The sequence below is a fragment of the Canis lupus genome, chromosome 15 (assembly GCF_048164855.1).
Source record: "Canis lupus baileyi chromosome 15, mCanLup2.hap1, whole genome shotgun sequence".
In the NCBI taxonomy this organism is placed as follows: domain Eukaryota; kingdom Metazoa; phylum Chordata; class Mammalia; order Carnivora; family Canidae; genus Canis; species Canis lupus.
The window spans coordinates 35,437,611-35,456,435 of NC_132852.1; the positions used below are offsets into that span (position 1 = coordinate 35,437,611).

At 38.3% G+C, this 18,825-nt stretch overlaps 1 protein-coding gene across 12 annotated transcripts in view; it reads left to right on the plus strand.

Annotated features, from left to right (window-relative positions):
* Positions 1-18,825, plus strand: part of ADAM32 (ADAM metallopeptidase domain 32) — a 188,978-nt gene that overhangs the window by 69,575 nt on the left and 100,578 nt on the right. For all 12 annotated transcript variants that reach the window (XR_012007696.1, XR_012007693.1, XR_012007695.1 and 9 more), the window contains one exon: positions 662-798. Coding sequence is in view for 8 of the 12 variants with exons in the window: in XM_072776543.1 (XP_072632644.1) it covers positions 662-798 (137 nt within the window). In the remaining 4 variants the exon portion in view is untranslated. The remainder of the gene's footprint in view (positions 1-661; positions 799-18,825) is intronic.

The window sequence follows — 18,825 nt, forward strand, 5'->3', positions numbered from 1 at the left end:
TCCTTACAATCTGTCCTCACCCGTACCTTACTCTATGCCAGATTTTATGGTAACTGGAAAAATCATGATGTTATTGCATATTATGAATTACCAGTGTCACATTTCTCCTTGGCAAGGATGTTATCTCTGCATTTGTTAAAATATGTGAGCAGCATAATACAAGAATGCTATCTTGAGAGTCTTTCTGTTGTTTCTCCTAATATGAGTTACTGAGTCATGGAGAATCCTGATAGGAAGCTGATTGCACTTTTAAAATGAGTAATTTGGTTACATGGCCACTTTGTGTGCTGGCAAGCAGAATATCCTACGAACTATTCTAAATGAATACAAGAGCTATCATAAGAAATTAGGTGAAGATCATGGTCCATATAGCCAAAAAATATAATGAGAAACAGCTCTTTTATATAGTTTTGGTAGCTACTTAAGAATTATATTAGATATTCCATTGTTAAATCATGATAAAGCTTGGCACAGACTCACTTTGCTTATATCTCAATAAAATTTCATAAGAACTTCAGCATCTTTTCTGTCCAAGGAACTGTATTTTCTATTCTTAAGTATTTGGTAAAATAATAAATGTATTCAAAATTAGAAAATTATTACTTTTTATTACCTTTAAATGACTTGTCTTTCATCTGAATTCTTGTTTTTGTTAATGTAGTACCCCAAGGAGATAACTTTGGAGGCATTTTCCATTATTGTCACGCAGTTGCTTGGGCTCAGCCTGGGAATATCATATGATGACACAAAGAAATGTCACTGTTCAGGAGCCATCTGTATAATGAATCCAGAAGCTATGTAAGTTTATTTAAAAGTAGGATTTATTGGTTATGTTTATTTTGTTTTAAATATTTGAAGTGCAAAACAGTGTTTACTTATAACATCAATTACCCATAAGTGGACTAAGTACTTACAAAATATAAACATGAAATTTTAAGTCTAAGAGAGTTGAAGGAGGTATATCATTAAGAACAGTGGAGGAAGCATACCTAGGTGCATTCAGTGGTTGGGTATCTGCCTTCGGCTCAGGGCATGATCCTGGGGTCTGGGATTGAGTCTTGGTTTGGGCTCCTTCCGGGGAGCCTACTCTTCCTTCTGCCTAAGTCTCTGCCTCTCTCTCTGTGTCTCTCATGAATTAATAAATAAAAACTTTTTTTAAAAAAAAGAACAGTCAAGGATAACAGATCCACTTTCAAAGATATATTAGCAAGGGAATGATACAGTGTATTTTATGAAATCTCATAGTGAGGATTGTTAAAAATATGTCAGATAAGGTGGAAGAATGGATAAAAGAATAAGACCCATCTATATGCTGCCTGTAACAAGCTCACTTCAGACAGAAAAACACACACAAAATGAAAGTGAAAGTTTGGAGAAAGATATTATATGCAAATGGAAGCAAAAAGAATCCAGAGTAGCAATAGCTATATGAGACACATAGACTACTTTTTTAAAGGCAAGAAATGTATCTATTACAGGGAATATCAGAAATTTGTTGGACTTCATTACAAAAAAATTGTTTTTAATATTTTGAATGATTTTTTTGTTCCATTTAAAAAATTTTTTTAGGTAGTTAACATACACTGCAATATTGATTTCTGGAGTAGAGATCAGTGATACATCATGTATATACAACACCCTGTGCTCATCATAACAAGTGCCCTCCTTAATACCCATCACCCATCTAACCCATTCCCCAGCTACCTCCCTCCATCACCCCTTAATTTGTCTTCATTGTTAAGAGTCTCTTATAGCTTCTTTCCCCCTCTCCTTTTTTCTTTTCCCCTTTCCCATATGTTCATCTGTTTTTTTTGCTAAATTCAACATATGAGTGAGATCATAGGGTGTTTGTCTTTCTCTGACTGACTTATTTCACTTAGCATAAAGTACTCCAGCTCCATCTGTGTCATTGGAAATGGCTAGATTGCATTATTTTCGATAGCTGAGTAACATTTCATTGCATATATATATTTTTTGCATATATATATATTGCATATATATATATTCCATTGCATATATATATTCCATTGCATTATTTTCGATAGCTGAGTAATATTCCATTGCATATATATATATATATTGTATATATATATATTCCATTGCATATAGATGTATACCACATCTTATCTATTCATTGGTTGATGGACATTTGGGCTCTCTCCATAGTTTGGCTATTTTTTTTTTTTTAAAGATTTTTAAAGTTTATTCATTTGAGAGAGAGAGAGAGAGAGAGAGGCATGAGCAGGAGGAGGTGTTGGAGGGAGAGAGAAAATCAGATTCCCTGCTGTGCAAGGAGCCTGATGTAGGCTCAATCCCAGAACCCTGAAATCGACCTGAGCAGAAGGCAAGACACATAACTGATTAAGGATTAAGCTATCCAGGTGCCCCTAGTTTGGCTATTGTAAATAATGTCATGTTGCTGTAAACATCAAGGTGAGTATCCCTTTGAATCACTATTTTTATATCCTTTGGATAAATACCTAGAAGTACAATTTTTGGATCATAGGGGAGCTCTATTTTTAACATTTTGAGGAGTCTCTGTACTGTTTTCCAGAGTGGCTGCAGCTGTACCAGTTTGCATTCCCACCAACAGTGTAAGAGGGTTCCCCTTTCTTCACATCCTCACCAACATCTGTTGTTTCTTGTGTTATTAATTTTAGCCATACTGACAGGTGTGAGATGGTATCTCATCATGGTTTTGATTTATATTTCCACGAGGATGAGTGGCGTTGAGCATTGTTTTTTTTTTATTTGTTAGCCATCTGTAGGTCTTTTTTGGAGAAATGTCTGTTGATGTCTTCTGCCCATTTCTTAATTGTGTTGTTTCTTGAGTGTTGAGTTTGGTAAGTTCTTTATAGATTTTGGATACTAACCCTTCATCAGATATGTCATTTGCAAATATCTTCTCCCATTCTACATGCTGCCTTTTAATTTTATTGATGTCTCCTTTGCAGTGTAGAAGCTTTTTACCTTGTTGAAGTCTCAATAGTTCATTTTTGCTTTTATTTCCTTGCCTATGGTGATGTGTCTAGAAAGAAGTTGCTATAGCTAAAGTCAAAGACATTTCTGCCTGTGTTCTCCTCTAGGGTTATCCTGGTTTCCTGTTGCCTATTATGGGCTTTCATTTATTTTGAATTTATTTTTGTGTATGCCATAAGAAAGTGGTCCAGTTTCATTCATCTGCATGTGGCTGTCCAGGTATCCCAACAGCATTTGTTGAAGAGGCTGTCATTTTTTTCCATTGGATATTCTTTCCTTTTTGTCAAAGATTAGTTGACCATATAGTTTTGAGTCCATTTTTGGGTTCTCTATTCTGTTCCATTCATCATGTGTCTGTTTTTGTGCCAGTACCATACTGTCTTGATGATCACAGCATTGTAATACTGCTTAGTGCCCAAAATTGTGACGCCTCTAGTTTTTATTTTCTTTTTCAACATTACTTTGGCTATTCAGGATCTTTTCTGGTTTTGTAGAAATTTTAGAATTTTTGTTCTATTTCTGTGAAAAATGCTAGTGTTATTTTGATAGGGATTGCATTGAATGTGTAGATTGCTTTGGGTAGCATAAACATTTTAACAAAATTTGTTCTTCCAATCCCTGATCATGGAATGTTTTTCCATTTCTTTGTGTCTGCTTTAATTTCTTTCATAAGTGTTCTATAGTTTTCAGAGAATGAATCTTTTACCTCTTTGGTTAGATATATTCTTAAGTATCTTATGGTTTTTGGTGCAATTGTGAATGGGATTGATTCCTTGATTTCTCTTTCTGCTGCTTCATTATTGGTATATAGAAGTGGAGCAGACTTCTGTGTATTGACTTTATATCCTGTGACTTTGCTGAATTCCTGTATCAGGTCTAACAATTTTTTGTTGGAGTCTTTTGGATTTTCTACGTAGAGTATCGTTGTATGCATAGAGTAAAAGTTTTCTTCTTGTTTGTTGATTTGGATGCCTTTATTTCTTTTTGTTTGATTGCTGAGGCTAGGACTTCTAGTACTTTGTTGAACAATGGTGGTGAGAGTGGACAACCCTCTGTTGTTATTGACCTTAGGGGAAATGCTCTTAGTTTTACCCATTGAGGATGATATTAGCTGTGGGTTTTTGTACATGGCTTTAATAATGTTAAGGTATGTTTCTTTGATCTCTACTTTGTTGAGGGTTTTTATTAAGAAACAATGCTGTATTTTGTCAAATGCTTTTTCTGCATCTATTAAGAGGATCATATGGTTCTTACTCTTTCTTTTATTAATGTGGTGTATTAACATTGATTGATTTGTGAATGATGAGCCACCCTTGAAGCCCATGAAAAAATCTCATGTAGTTGTGGTGAATAATCTTTTTAATGTACTGTGGAATTTGATTTGCTAGTATTTTATTGAGAATTTTTGCATCCTTGTTAAATATTAGGGACATTCATCTGTAATTCTCCTTTTTAGTAGTGTTTTTCTCTGGTTTTGGTATCAAGGTAATACTGGCCTCATAGGATAAGTTTTGAAGTTTTCCTTCCGTCTCTTTTTTTGGTGAACAGTTTCAGAAGAATAGGTATTAATTCTTCTTTAAATGTTTGGTAGAATTCCCCTGGGAAGCCATCTGGCCCTGGACTCCTGTTTGTTGGTAGATTTTTGATTATTGATTCAATTTCCTTGCTGGTCATGAGTCTGTTCAGGTTTTCTATTTCTTCTTGTTTCAGTTTTGATAGTTGATATGTTTCTAGGAATTTATCCATTTCTTCCTGATTGCCTGTTTTGTTGGCATATAATTGCTGATAATATTCTCTTATAATCCTTTTTATTTCTGTGGTGTTGATTGTGATCTTTCCTCTTTCATTTATGATTTTATTTACTTAGGTCCTTTCTCTTTTCTTTTTGATAAGCCTGGCTGGGGTTTATTGAGCTTGTTAATTCTTTCAGAGAACCAGCTCCTGGTTTCATTGCTCTGTTCTGTTTTTTTTTTTTCCCTGTATCATTTATTTCTGCTCTAATCTTTATTATTTCCCCTCTCCTGCTGAATTGAGGCTTCATTTTCTGATTCTTTTCTAAGTCCTGTAGGTGAAAAGTTAGGTTGTGTATTTGAGCCTTTTCTTGTTGCTTCTTGAGGATGGCCTATAGTGTTATATATTCCTCCTTAGGACCACTTTGTTACATCCCAGAGGCTTTAGACTCTCATGTTTTTATTTTAATTTGTTTCCATGTATTTTTTAAATACTTCTTTAATTTCCTGATAGACCCATTCATTCTTTAGTAGGATTTTCTTTAACCTCCATGTACTTGTGGTCCTTCCAAATTTTTTCTTGTAGTTGACTTCAGATTTCATTGCTTTGTGGTCTGAAAATGTGCATGGTATGATTTCAGTCTTTTTGTACTGGTTGAGGCCTGACTTGTGGCCCAGGATGTGATCCATTCTAGAGAATATTCCATGTGCACTCGAAAAGAATATGTATTCTGCTGCTTTAGGATGAAGTTCTCTGAAAAAATCTGTTAAGTTCATCTGGTTCAGTGAGTCATTTAAAGACCTTGTTTTCAATTCTTCCCTTAGATCTTGATCTTTAAATTATCTGTGCATTGCTGTGAGTGGGGTGTTAAAGTCCCCCAGTCATATTGTATTATTATCAGTGAGTTTCTTTAAGTTTGTTATTAATTGAATTATATATTTGGCTGCTCCCAAGTTGGAGGCATAAATATTTACAATTGTTAGATCTTCTTGTTGGATAACCCCTTTATTATTATATAGTGCCCTTCTTCATCTCTTATTACAGTCTGTGGTTTAAAATCTAGTTTGTCTGATAAAAATATGGGTATTCTAGCTTTCTTCGATGTCCATTAGCATGATAAATGGTTTCCCACCTCCTCATTTTCAATCTGGAGGTGTTTTGAGGTCTAAAATGAGTCTCTTCGTGTTCCACGAGGTTTCCTTCAATTGCCGATGCTGCCTCCACCCGCTTCAGGATACACGTGACCTCTCCCTTTGCTTGTCTATGCAGAGTTCTCGGAGCCTGGTGCTAAAGCAGGAAGCGTGGAGGGGGGTCCCCTGCGGAGGGCTTTGGCAGGAATGGGCCGCAGCTCAGGTGGAGAACTGAGAACGCAGGCCCCAGGGGACTCCCTGGAGGGGTCCCCTAAGGGGAGGACGTTGGCTAGCCAAGAGTGCAGTGCTGTTGGTGTTTTAGGGCGACGAGACACTCAGCCCTGAGCAAACAGTTGACACTAGGAATCCAAAAAAAAAAAAAAAAAAAAGTCTCTTGTAAGCAGGTTATCAATGGGTTTTTTTTTTTTTTTTTAAATCCATTCTGATACCTTATGTGTTTTATTTGGAACATTTAGTCCATTTACATTCAGAGTAATTGTTGAAAGATGTGGATTTAGTGGTATTATATTACCTGTAAAGTCACTATTCCTTTCTATTTTCTCTGTTCCTTCTAGACTTTGTTACTTTTGGTCTCTTTTTCCTGTTCAAAGGGTCTCCTGTAATATTTTTTGGAGAGCTGGTTTAGTGGTCACAAACAAAGAACTATGAGCCTGATTCCAAAGAAAGAAAAGAAAGAAGGGGGTGGGGGGGAGGAATAAGAAAAAGGAAAAATAAAACCAAACCCACAGCCTGGTCCTATTTCAGCCAGAATTGAAGGGGATGCTTTGAAGCACTGTAGGATCAGTAGAATTGGTCCATGTGGTGTCCTGTCTGTGTTGCTCTTCTGGGGCAGAGGCCTGCTGTGCTGGCTCAGTCAGTCCTGTCCCAGTGAAAATGTATTTGCCAAGCACAGGGGGGGGCAGGTTTTGCTGTAAGTGGCTTCTACTTCCACGGGGGGCTGCTGAATTGTTCTCTGAAGTGCAACTGTGTTGGTGGGGAAGGTGAAATGGTGCTACCCTACTTTCTCATACCCGGAAATGATATTTCACACATCCCATTATTCAGGAAACCCTCACAGAAAAGCGAGGGTCATTAGTCCACCTGGCAAAACAACTTTCCTGTGTTTTATTTTTGGCATTCAGCTGGGATTCAAAACTCCAAATCTTAAAGGAGCCAGCATTACACGGATCTGCTCCTTTCTTCAAATTAGAGCCTCACTGTACTCTGATTAGTGCCTTTTTTCCCTGAAAAAACAGTCCCACATTTGCACGGTGCACAGAATTTATGGTGTGGCACCAGGAAAAGCAGAGACCAGGTTATCTACCCTCTGCATGTGCCTTTGTCCCCTGCAGATGAAAGGCTGTTTGCTGGCATCTGTGGGACAGGCAATATACCCTTTTCCAAATGTGCTCCAGAAAGGGGAACAATCTCTCCCAAAGCGACCTAGGAAACCCCTAAACCACTTTGTGTACTCTCTGGCCAGCACCCTCCTTCTCCCCCTGAAGCATATGCCATAGTTCTGCTCTGGCAAAAGTCATACACTTTCAAAACCAGAGAGACTGAGCTCCACATACTGTTTGCAAAAACTCTACTACCCTCTGTTCCCCTGGCCCCCTAGCCTGTGGTCTGTGAAGTTTTCTTCTTGTGTGAAACCCAAGGCCACACTCTTAACTCCTTCTCTCTCTCTTGCTTGAAAAGGGTTCCCTTGCCTTTGTGGCAAGGCAATTTTTCTCTCCCCCAATTCACTTCCATGCACCTCACAGCTGACAGCTGTCTCCTTCCAGCTGTTGAGATCCTTTTTCCAATCCTCAGATCAATTTTCTGGGTGTTCTAAGTGATCTGACCTCATACAGCTCTGTTTGAGGAACAAGCAAAGTCCAGCGTCCCCCTATTTCTCTACCGCCTTAACTCCTCCTGGCTTTCTTTTGATGTCCTTTGCATGATGGATGGTTCTCCATCTCCCATTTTCAATCTGCTGGTGTCTTTAGGTCTAAAACGAGTCTCTTGTAGGGAGCATATAGTTGGATCTTTGGGGTTTTTTTGTTTTTGTTTGCTTTGTGTGTGTGTGTGTGTTTTAATCCATCCTTTTAATCAAGTCTTCTGACTTGAGCATTTAGTCCATTTGCATTCAGAGTGATTATTGAAAGATGTGAGTTTAGTGCCATTGTGTTACCTATAGAGTTGGTGTTTCTGGTGATGTTCTCTGGTCCTTTCTAGTCTTTGTTGCTTACGGTCATTCAAAGTGTCCCCTGTCATATTTCTTACAGGGATGGTTTAGTGGTCATGAACTCCTTTAGTTTTTGTTTGTCTGGGAAACTCTATATCCCTCCTTTTATTCTAATGACAACCTTGCTGGATAAAGTATTCTTGGCTGCACATGTTTCCCAATCAACACATTGAATATATCCTGATACTCTCTAGTTCAGAAATCTTATTTATATCTGGATTAAAATATCTGACCATAAGTTCTACTTCCTGTTCTTTCTTTTGGGGTGAATTTTGTCATTTTGTCCAGAAGAGAAAAGTAGGAAAAGAAAAAAAAACCCAAAACAACACAAAAAATTATTTCTTAGGTATGCTTTGGTCTACTTGTTAGAAAAAGCTTGATCAAAAATAAATAAATAAACAAAAAATATAAAAATACAAAATACATATGAAAGAATTTAAAAACAATAAAAAATAAAAGAGGAATTAAAAATGAAAAAAATAATAAAAAATAAAAATAAAAAGGAAGCTAGATCCTATTTCCCTTAGAGCTGAAGCTCTGTAGCACTCTATGATCAGTAGACTTGGTGATTGCAAAGTGTGCTGGTTTTCTGGGGAGGAGCCTATTGCCGTGGTTCTCAGGTGGACTTGCCCTAGTGGGAATGCCTCTCCAGAGTGTGTGTGTGTGTGTGTGTGTGTGTGTGTGTGTGTGTGTGTATAGCTCTGGCCTCCACTAGGTGGCTCTGTTTTGCTCTCTGAAGGCTTTCAGAGCTCATGGGCAGAATGAAAATGGCTGCCCCTGCCCCAGTCTCTAGCCCCAGTGCTGAGATTTCATGCTCCCTACTCTTTAGGAAGCCCTCACAGAAGAACAATCAGCCTTGTGTGCTTGGCTTCCCTCAGATCCCTGCCTTCACCCTGCCTGTGTCTGAGCTATTTTATCTCTGGTGTGTGACTGGGTTTCAAAGCTCCAAATTTTAGGGACTCCTCTGGTGTGGACCTGCACTCATCCTCTGGGGAGGCATGCTTGCTGCAGCAGTTCAGAGTTTATGGCAACTTGGAGCAGAGAGTGGGCACTTAGGCTTGCTGCCCTCTGCCAGAGACCCTGCTCCTATGCCTGAAAACAGTGTAGGACTCCCGTGCCACCTGTTCTTATAACCCAGGGAATGAATCCTCAGACCATGCTGTCCACTCCTGGGTTTCTGCCCTACTTCTCCGTCTAAGCACCTTTAAGCCAGGCACAACCTTGGAAATGGTAAACATCTCAAATTTCAGATTTTGTGCTCCACTGCTTATAATTTTTTGTAGTAGTTCCTGCAAGCAGGACTCTCTCCCTTCTGCAGTACACACAATTATTATCTCCCCCCACATCAACTCTCTGTACCTCCTATCTTCCAGAGATGGTTGCTTTTCTACTTGTAGACTTGCAGTTTTGTTCTGTCAGACCTCAGATTTATTTCTTGGTGTTCTGAATTTGATAATTTAGCTGTGTTTGAGGGATGAGGCAAGCTTAGGGCCCCCTACTCCTCTGCCATCTTAACTTAATGTAGTGTTCTACATTTTTCTATTTGTGCGAAGATGTCACACGATTGCAGGGTTCTTATCTCACGGAGTTGAAGAATGAATCTTGCAGACACAAAAGGGTGAAGTGAACTGAAAGTTTATTAAGAGAACAGAAAGGAAAGAAAAAGCTCTCTAGACTCAGAAGGATCCTGAATGGGTTGCCATTGAGGACTTTTAGTGGGTCTTTTATTGAGAACTGACTGGGGAGCTTTTGGCCTTGAGATCCTTGTGCAATCTTGGTTTGTCACCTTATCTCTTGTGCAGCTCTGTGTCAGCATCACCACCTGCCAGGAATAATCCCAGAGCCTGGGAAGGGGAGTCAGAGGCCTCCTATCTATTTCCAAACCCCTTCCCTATTCATGGGACAGGACCTGTGGGCAGAAATAGCTATATTGGGATTGTGAGGAGTGACGGATTGTAAACTTTTTAATTAGTGAGGGTGAGGGATAGAGCAAGTCTCCAAGGGATCTGGAGATAAGGTTGCTTTTGAACATAAAGGTAATAAGGTAGCCACAAGTTCCTTGAAGAAGATCATGCTCTGCATGTTTCAGGGATCTATTAGTGGGCTGCAAGCTGTAAGATTTTAATTTAAGTTTCTTTTGCTTTTGTTTCCCACATCAAAAAGACTGTGTTAAGTGTGACCTATTCATAATTGAAGAAAAATGAAAAGTTAAAAGTGAAAATTAGGCATTAATTTTTGAAAATATGCTCTTTTCATACAGCTCAAACTCTAACATACATATTTATATAAATACATATTTCATTACAAATTAGATCTAAATGTATATATAAAACAATATTTTATATGTATATACATGTTTTTGCACACATAAGATATAGTTTTATTAAGTTAAATATATAATAAAGTATATGTTATAATGTTTATTAAATCAAATATACAATGTATATAGATATATGAAGAATTTGAGAATTCAAATGGGGTGGGGGGCCCAGGTTCCACCCCGTGGCGCCGACACTTCTACTGATCCCAGGCTCTCCAAAGCGATCTCCGCCTAGGGACAGCGCTGAAGTTTTCCGTTTTCCCCAGAACGGTGCGCCCCAAGCCCCAGGCGCACCCCCATAATCCCCAAAGGCGAGCGGTCACCGCCTTCTTCCACTCTAGGTTCTCTAACAGGCTCAGTCCCAGAGGGGAGGACTCCTATGCCCTGAGCCTGGGACCCACACTGGCTGTTCACCCTCCTCCGAAAGGGCGCGGCCGCGCGGGACAAAAAAAAGAAAAAAAAAACTGTGACTATTGTCCATTTGGCCAATTATTTTCAAATATGCTATGAAATATTTCATGTAGGTCACCCAGAATCCACTACTAATGATAATAAGTATATCATATATAGGGAGGGAGGGACAAGATAGCAGAAGGGTAGGAGTCTTCAACTCACCTGATTCCACTAACTTACCTAGATAATTTTCGAAACATCCTGAACACCTACAAATTTGACCTGAGATTTAAAGAGAAAACAGCTGGAATGCTACAGAGAGAAAAGTTTTCACTTCTAACAAGGTAGGAAGGCAGAAAAAGAAAAAAAGAATAAAGTGGAGGAGGGGAAACGTGACTAGCTGGGCTAAAGCAGAGCTGGGAAAGCCTGTGGGGCAGGAAAACTCAGCCCTGGAGAAATGGGAGCTTTAAAAATCTGCACTGGAGCTTTCCCTGACAGAAAAGTGCTTAGCAGGGAAATCGGGCAGTAACAGAGGAGGGGCAGTGAAGCCTCAAGATTCCCAGAGTCAGTATAAGAGGAGGGGCCCCAAGGGGAAGCTAACCACAAACTGAGGTCCAGTATTGGTAAAGAGATGGAGCACATCTGGCAATCCTGCATTGCCCCTGGGACAGGTGGAAGTGGGGAGGGCACAGGAAAGTGAGAACTCTCCTGCTGCTGGGTGCGCCCCCGTAAGCTGTGCAGATCAGTGCACCAGCACCTGCCCCTGGAAGCATCTAGGTCAGTGTGAACTGGGAGCTGCGGTTAGTTAACTCACGGGGACCTCGACTCTAGAGCTGGAGATCTGGCCGCTGCCAGATTTGTTTTTCCTCTTTGTTTCACCTTGTGACTGGGTGAGGTGGGGCATTTAGGGAACAAAGGGCTCATGGGATGAACAGCTCATATGAAGCCTGGTACCTGTCAAGGGGCAGGGCATCCCCACCCAGGCACAGACAACTGAGAATCAGGACAGCAGGCCCCTCCCCCAGAAGACCAGCTGGAAGAACAGGGGAAGAACAAGTTTATTGACCAGGCAGCGCTGGAAACTCCAGGACTGAGGGAAATTAGTATATAGAACTAGAGCATCCTTTTTTTTTTCTTTTTCCATTACGACTTGTTTTTTTTTTTATCAGACTAAAAATTTCCAATATTTTTTCTCTTCTCACCTTAACTACAATATATTTTACCAGCTCTTCATTTTTTAAGGTTTTTTTCCTTTTTGACTTTCATATTTGTACAATTACATGTCTTAGGTATACTTTTCACTTCTGGATTCCTTTCAACATATTCAGTTTAATTTTGGTAGATATATGAGACATGGGTTTTTGTTTTTTTCTGCCTCATTTTGTATTACAATGGTGGAAGTTAGTACCTTCTAAAACATGACCAACATACACCCAGAACAAAGTGGAACACCATGTTGGTTTATTCTGTGAGATTACAGTCTCTCTTCCCATTCTGCCCCCCCTCTTTTATCTTGTTTACATGTTTTGGTAGTCAATGTTGGGGCTTTCTATAAGTATTGCTGGTTTATATCAATTTGGGATTGAGCATCTTTTAACATACAGAACAAAATATACTCAGAACCAAGAGGATCACCCTCTAGGACACCTCATTTAGACCACATTCTCTCTCCACTACCACTTCCTCACCACCACCATCCCTCCCACTTTATTTTTTTCTCTCTTTCCTCTTACTTTTTGCTCTTTTCTTTATTTTTGGTTTCTCACATTTTTATTTTCACTACTTTGTTTCAAAATTTGTTTTTTACTTTAGTGGTCCTTTTGTTTTATTTTGTTCTATTCTTTTTCTTTTATTTTCTGGTCTCTGACAGAGTTATAGAATTTGGATATAAATACAATGTCAGAATTTGGATTTAAATACAATGTCAGAAATTAAATTCAGATGTACAATTATAAAGCTACTGGTGGCTCTGGAAAAAAGCATAAAAGACTCTAAACACTTTGTTACTGCAGAATTGAGATTAATCAGACCGAAATTAAAAATAGATTAAATGAGATGCAATCCAATCTGGATGTTCTAACTGCTAGGGTTAATGAAGTGGAAGAGTGACATAGAAGACATGTTGATAGTACAGAAGGAAACAGGAAAAAAGAGAAACACAATTAAGAGCCCATGAGGAAAGGCTTAGGGAAATAAATGATAGCTTGAGAAGGAAGAATATATGATTGGGATTCCAGAAGAAGCTGAGAGAGAGAGAGAGAGAGAGAGAGAGAGAGAGAGAACCACAAAGTATAATTGAGCAAATCATAGCTGAGAACTTCCCAAATCTGGGGAAGGAAACAGGCATTCAGATCCAAAAGATAGGACCCCCCCCCCCAGAAAATCAATAAAAACTGTTCAACACCTTGACATGTAGTAGTGAAACTTGCAAATTTCAAAGATAAAGAGAAAATTCTTAAAGCAGCATGAGACAAGAGATTATTAACATATATGGGGAGAAATATCAGATTAACAGCAGACCTCTCCACAGAGACATGGTAGGCCAGAAGGAATGGCATGATATATACAGGGTACTAAATGAAAAGAAACTGCAGCCAAGAATACTTTATCCACCAAGGCTGTCATTCAGAACAAAGGAGAGATAAAGAGCTTCCAGGACAGGCAGAAACTGAAAGAATATGTGACCACCAAACTGGCTCTTCAAGAAAGATTAAGGGGCACTCTATAAAAGAAAGAGGGAGTGCAAAGAAACAATCCACAAAACGGAATGAATTGGTAATACAGTGACACAAAATTCATATCTTTCAATAGTTGCTCTGAACATGAATAGGCCAAATGATCTCATCAAAAGCCCCAGAGTATCAGACTGGATAAACGAGCAAGACCCATCTATATGCTGTCTATAAGAGACTCATTTTAGACCTAAGGACACCTCCAGCCTGAAAATGAAGGGGTGGAGAACCATCCACCATTCAAATGGACCTCAAAAGAAGGCTGGGGTAGCAATCCTCAAATCAGATAAATTAAAGTTTATCCCAAAACTGTAGTAAGAGATGAAGAGGGACACTATATCATACTTAAAGGGTTCATCCAACAAGAAGACCTAACAGTCGTGAATATTTATGCCCCTAATGTGGGAGCTGCCAAGTATATCAATCAATTAATAACCAAAGTAGAGAGAGACTTGGATAATAATATAATAATAGTGGGAAACATCAACATGGCACTTTCAGCAAATGACAGGTCTTCTAAGCAGAACATCACCAAAGAAACAAAGGCCTTAAGTGATCCACTGGACCACATAGATTTCACAGATATATACAGAACTTTCCATCTGAATGCAACTGAATACACATTCTTCTCAAGGCACATGGAACTTTCTCCAGAATAGACCACATGCTGGTCTCAACTGATAGCAAAAGATTGGAATTGTCCCCTGCATATTTTCAGACCAAATGCTTTGAAACTAGAACTCAATCACAAGAAGAAATTTGGAAGAAACTCAAACACATGGAAGTTAAAGAGCATCCTATTAAAAGATGAATGAGTCAGCCAGGAAATTAGAGAAGAATTAAAAAGATTCATGGAAACTTGAATAATTGAATAATAAAATGAAGATACAAGCATTCAGAATCTCTGGGATACAGCAAAAGCAGTCGTAAGAGGGAAATACATTGCAATACAAGCATGTCTCAAAATATTGGAAAAAACTCAAATACACAAGCTAACCTTGCACCTAAAGGAACTGGAGAAAGAACAGCAACTAAAACCTCCACCAAGCAGAAGAAGAGACATAATAATGATTTGATCAGAACTCAATGAAATAAAGACTAGAAGAACTGCAGAACAGATCAACAAAAACAGGAGTTGGTTCTTTGAAAGAATAATGAGATAGATAAACCCCTAGCCAGCCTTATTAAGACTCAAATTAATAAAATCATGAATGAAAGAGGAGAGATCACAACCAATACCAAGGAAATACAATTGTAAAAATGTGTAATGAGCAGCTATATGCCAGCAAATTAAGCAATCTAGAAGATATGGATGCATTTCTGTGAAACCACAAATTACCAAAACTTGAACAGGAAGAAATAGAAAACCTGAACAGGCCAATAGCCAGGGAGGAAATTGAAGCAGTCATCAAAAACCTCCCAAGACACAAAAGTCCAGGGCCAGATGTCTTCCCAGTGGAATTCTGTCATACATTTAAGAAGACATAATACCTATTCTACTAAAACTGTTTCAAAGGATAGAAAGGGAGAGAATACTTCCACATTCATTTTATGAAGCCAGCATTACCTTGATTCCAAAACCAGAGAAAGACCCCACCGAAAAGAATTATAGACCAACATCCCTCACGAACACAGATGCAAAAATTCTCACCAAGATACTAGCTAATAGGATCCAGCAGTACATTAAGAAGATTATTCACCATGACCAAGTGGGGTTTATTCCTGGGATGCAAGGGCAGTTCAGCATTCATAAAACAATCAATGTGATAGATCACATCAACAAGAGAAAAAACAAGAACCATATGATCTTTTCAATAGATACAGAGAAAGCATTTGACAAAATACAGCATCCATTCCTGATTAAAACTCTTCAAAGTGTAGAGATAGCGGGAACATTCCTCAATATCTTAAAAGTCATTTACGAAAAGCCCACAGCAAATATCATTCTCAATGGGGAAAAACTGAGAGCCTTTCCCCTAAGATCAGAAACAAAACAGGTATGTCCACTCTCACCACTGCTATTCAACATAGTACTAGAAGTCCTAGCCTCAACAATCAGAAAACAAAAAGAAATAAAAGGCATTCAAATTGGCAAAGAAGAAGTCAAACCCTCCCTCTTCACAGATGATGTAATACTGTATATAGAAAATCCAAAATATTCCACCTAAAGATTGCTAGAACTCATACAGCAATTCAGCAATGTGGCAGGTTACAAAATCAATGCCCAGAAATCAGTGGCATTTCTGCATACTAAAAATGAGACTGAAGAAAGAGAAATTAAGGAGTCAATCCCATTTACAATTGCACCCAAAAGCATAAGATACCTAGGAATAAAAACTGCAGAACACTTCTGAAAGAAATTGAGGAAGACACAAAGAGATGGGAAAACATTCCCTGCTTATGGATTGAAAGAATAAATACTGTGAAAATGTCAATGCTACCCAGGGCAATTTACACATTCAGTGGAAGCCCTATCAAAATACCATGGACCTTCTTCAAAAAATTGGAACAAATAATCTTAAGGTTTGTATGGAATCAGAAAAGACCCCAAATAGCCAGAGGAGTGTTGAAATAGAAAACCAATGCTGGGGGCATCACAATGCCAGGTTTCAAGCTGTATTACAAGGCAGTAATCATCAAGACAGTGTGGTACTGGCACAAAAATAGACACATAGATCAATGGAACAGAGAACCAGAAATGAGCCCTCAACTATATGGTCAGCTAATATTTGACAAAGCAGGAAAGACTATCCACTAGAAAAAAGAAAGTCTCTTCAATAAATGGTGTTGGAAAAATTGTACAGCCACATGTAGAAGAATGAAACTAGATCATTCTCTTACACCATACACAAAGATAAACTCAAAATGATGAAAGATTTAAATGTTAGACAAGAATCCATCAAAATCCTAGAGGAGAACACAGGCAACAACCTTTTTGAACTTGGCCACAGTAACTTCATGCAAAATACATCATGAAGGCAAGGGAAAGAACAGCAAAAATGAACTATTGGGTCTTAATCAGGATAAAAAGCTTCTGCACAGCAAAATAAACAGTCAACAAAACCAAAAGATAACTTACAGAATGGATAAAGATATTTGCAGATGACATATCAGATAAAGGGCTAGTATCCTAGATCTATAAAGAACTTATTAAACTCAACAGCAAAGAAACAAACAATCCAATCATGAAATGGGCAAAAGACATGAATAGAAATTTCACTAAAGAAGACATAGACATGGCCAACAAGCACATGAGAAAATGCCTCACATCACTTGCTGTTAGGGAAATATAATCAAAGCCACAATGAGATACCACCTCACACCAGTGAGAATGGTGAAAATTTAACAAGGCAAGAAACAACAAATGTTGGAGAGGATGTGGAGAAAGGGGGACCCTCTTGCACTGTTGGTGGGAATGTGCACTGGTGCAGCCACTCTGGAAAACTGTGTGGAGGTTCCTCAAAGAGTTAAAAATAGAGCTACCCTATGACCTAGCAATTGTGCTAGTGGGTATTTTTACCCCAAAGATACAGATGTAGTGGAAGGCCAGGACACCTGCACCCCAATGCTCATAGCAGCAATGTCCACAATAGCCAAACTGTGGAAGGAGCCACAGTGTCCTTTGACAGATGAATGGATAAAGAAGATGTGATACACACACACACACACACACACACACACACACACACAATGGAATATTACTTAGCCATCAAAAAGGATGAATACCCACGATTTGCTTCAACATGGGTGGAACTGGAGGGTATTATGCTGAGTGAAGTAAGTCAACCAGAGAAGGACAATCATCATGTGGTTTCACTCATATGGGTATATAAGAAATAGTGAAATGGATTATAAGGGAAAGGAGGGGACTGAGTTGGAAAAATTAGGGAGACAAACCATGAAAGACTCCTAACTCTGGGAAAACGAACAATGGGTTGTGGAAGAGGAGGTTCGTGGGGGATTGGGTAACTGGGTGACAATCACTGAGGAGGGTACTTGATGGGATAAGCACTGGGTGTTATACTATATGTTGGCCAATCAAAGTTCAATAAAAACAAATGAAAAAAAATAATATCATATATACCTTATATTTACTATGTGTTAGAATTCTTCCCAAACAATTTCATATATTAACTCACTTGACTTTCACAATATCTCTGTATGGAAGTCTCATAATTTCCATTTGTATAGATTAGAAATTGTTACACAAAAGATAATTATCCATGATCAGGTAGCTAGTTTGTAGTAAACCTGAATTTTGAACCCAGGCATTCTGACTTTAGAATCTGTGTTAATAAACTTTTAGATTTGTCTGGTGCTTTATAATATTTAAAATGTTTTATACATATTCTTAATTTCTTATAAAACTCTTGTGTATAGGGGGAAGCGTTACCTTACTTTTACAAAATTTTGTATTTCCACAATATATCTCATACATGATTTTATGTAATTTTTAAAGGATGACTGTAAGTAAGAAAATATTATTATTTCTATTTAATGTGTGTGTCTTTTAAAGTCTCTGGAGTACAGTAAGCCTAAATGACTCTATATTGGATACATAGTTAATTAATGGCCAAACCTCACCTGTTGTCAAGTAATGTTACCGATGATTTTATTGGGCACCTAAAATAAGCTAGAGAGAGTTCAATTAGGCTCTTTTTAAAAAATATTTAATCCTCACAACAGTCCTATGAAGTGGATAGGTATTGTTATCCCTGTTTTGTAGATGAGAAAACTGAGAGTTAAATAACTTCATTTAAAACCTCCTAAGTCACAAAGTTGGTACTAGTTAACAAATTTTTCTAACCCAGAGCTTTGGTATTTTCTGTATTCCATGCTGCTTTTTTTTTCTTTTTAAGATTTTATTTATTTATTCATGAGAGACACAGAAAGAGAGAGAGGCAGAGACATAGGCAGGGAGAGAAGCAGGCTCCATGCAGGGAGCTTGATTTGGGACTTGATCCCGGGACTCCAGGATCACGCCCTGGGCTGAAGGCAGGTGCTTAACTGCTGAGCCACTCAGGTGTCCCTCCATACTGACTTCGTATAGAAGACAGTTAATCATTAGAACTAACTTGTAGCATGTAGCAAGAGAACATTAGCATACATTTGAACAAAATTCTAATAATTCAGCAATCCTATGGTATATTATTTTGATGCTCTAATTTATATCTGCTTTTTAAATGTGGGTTGCTTGTGTCTTAAACTCTCACTTTTAGGATAGTCTGCACACACAAATGAATTCAAAAGTGGATAGAGGAAAGGGGCATAGAACATGGCAAGAGCTATTAATGTAGAAAGCTAGGGAAAACT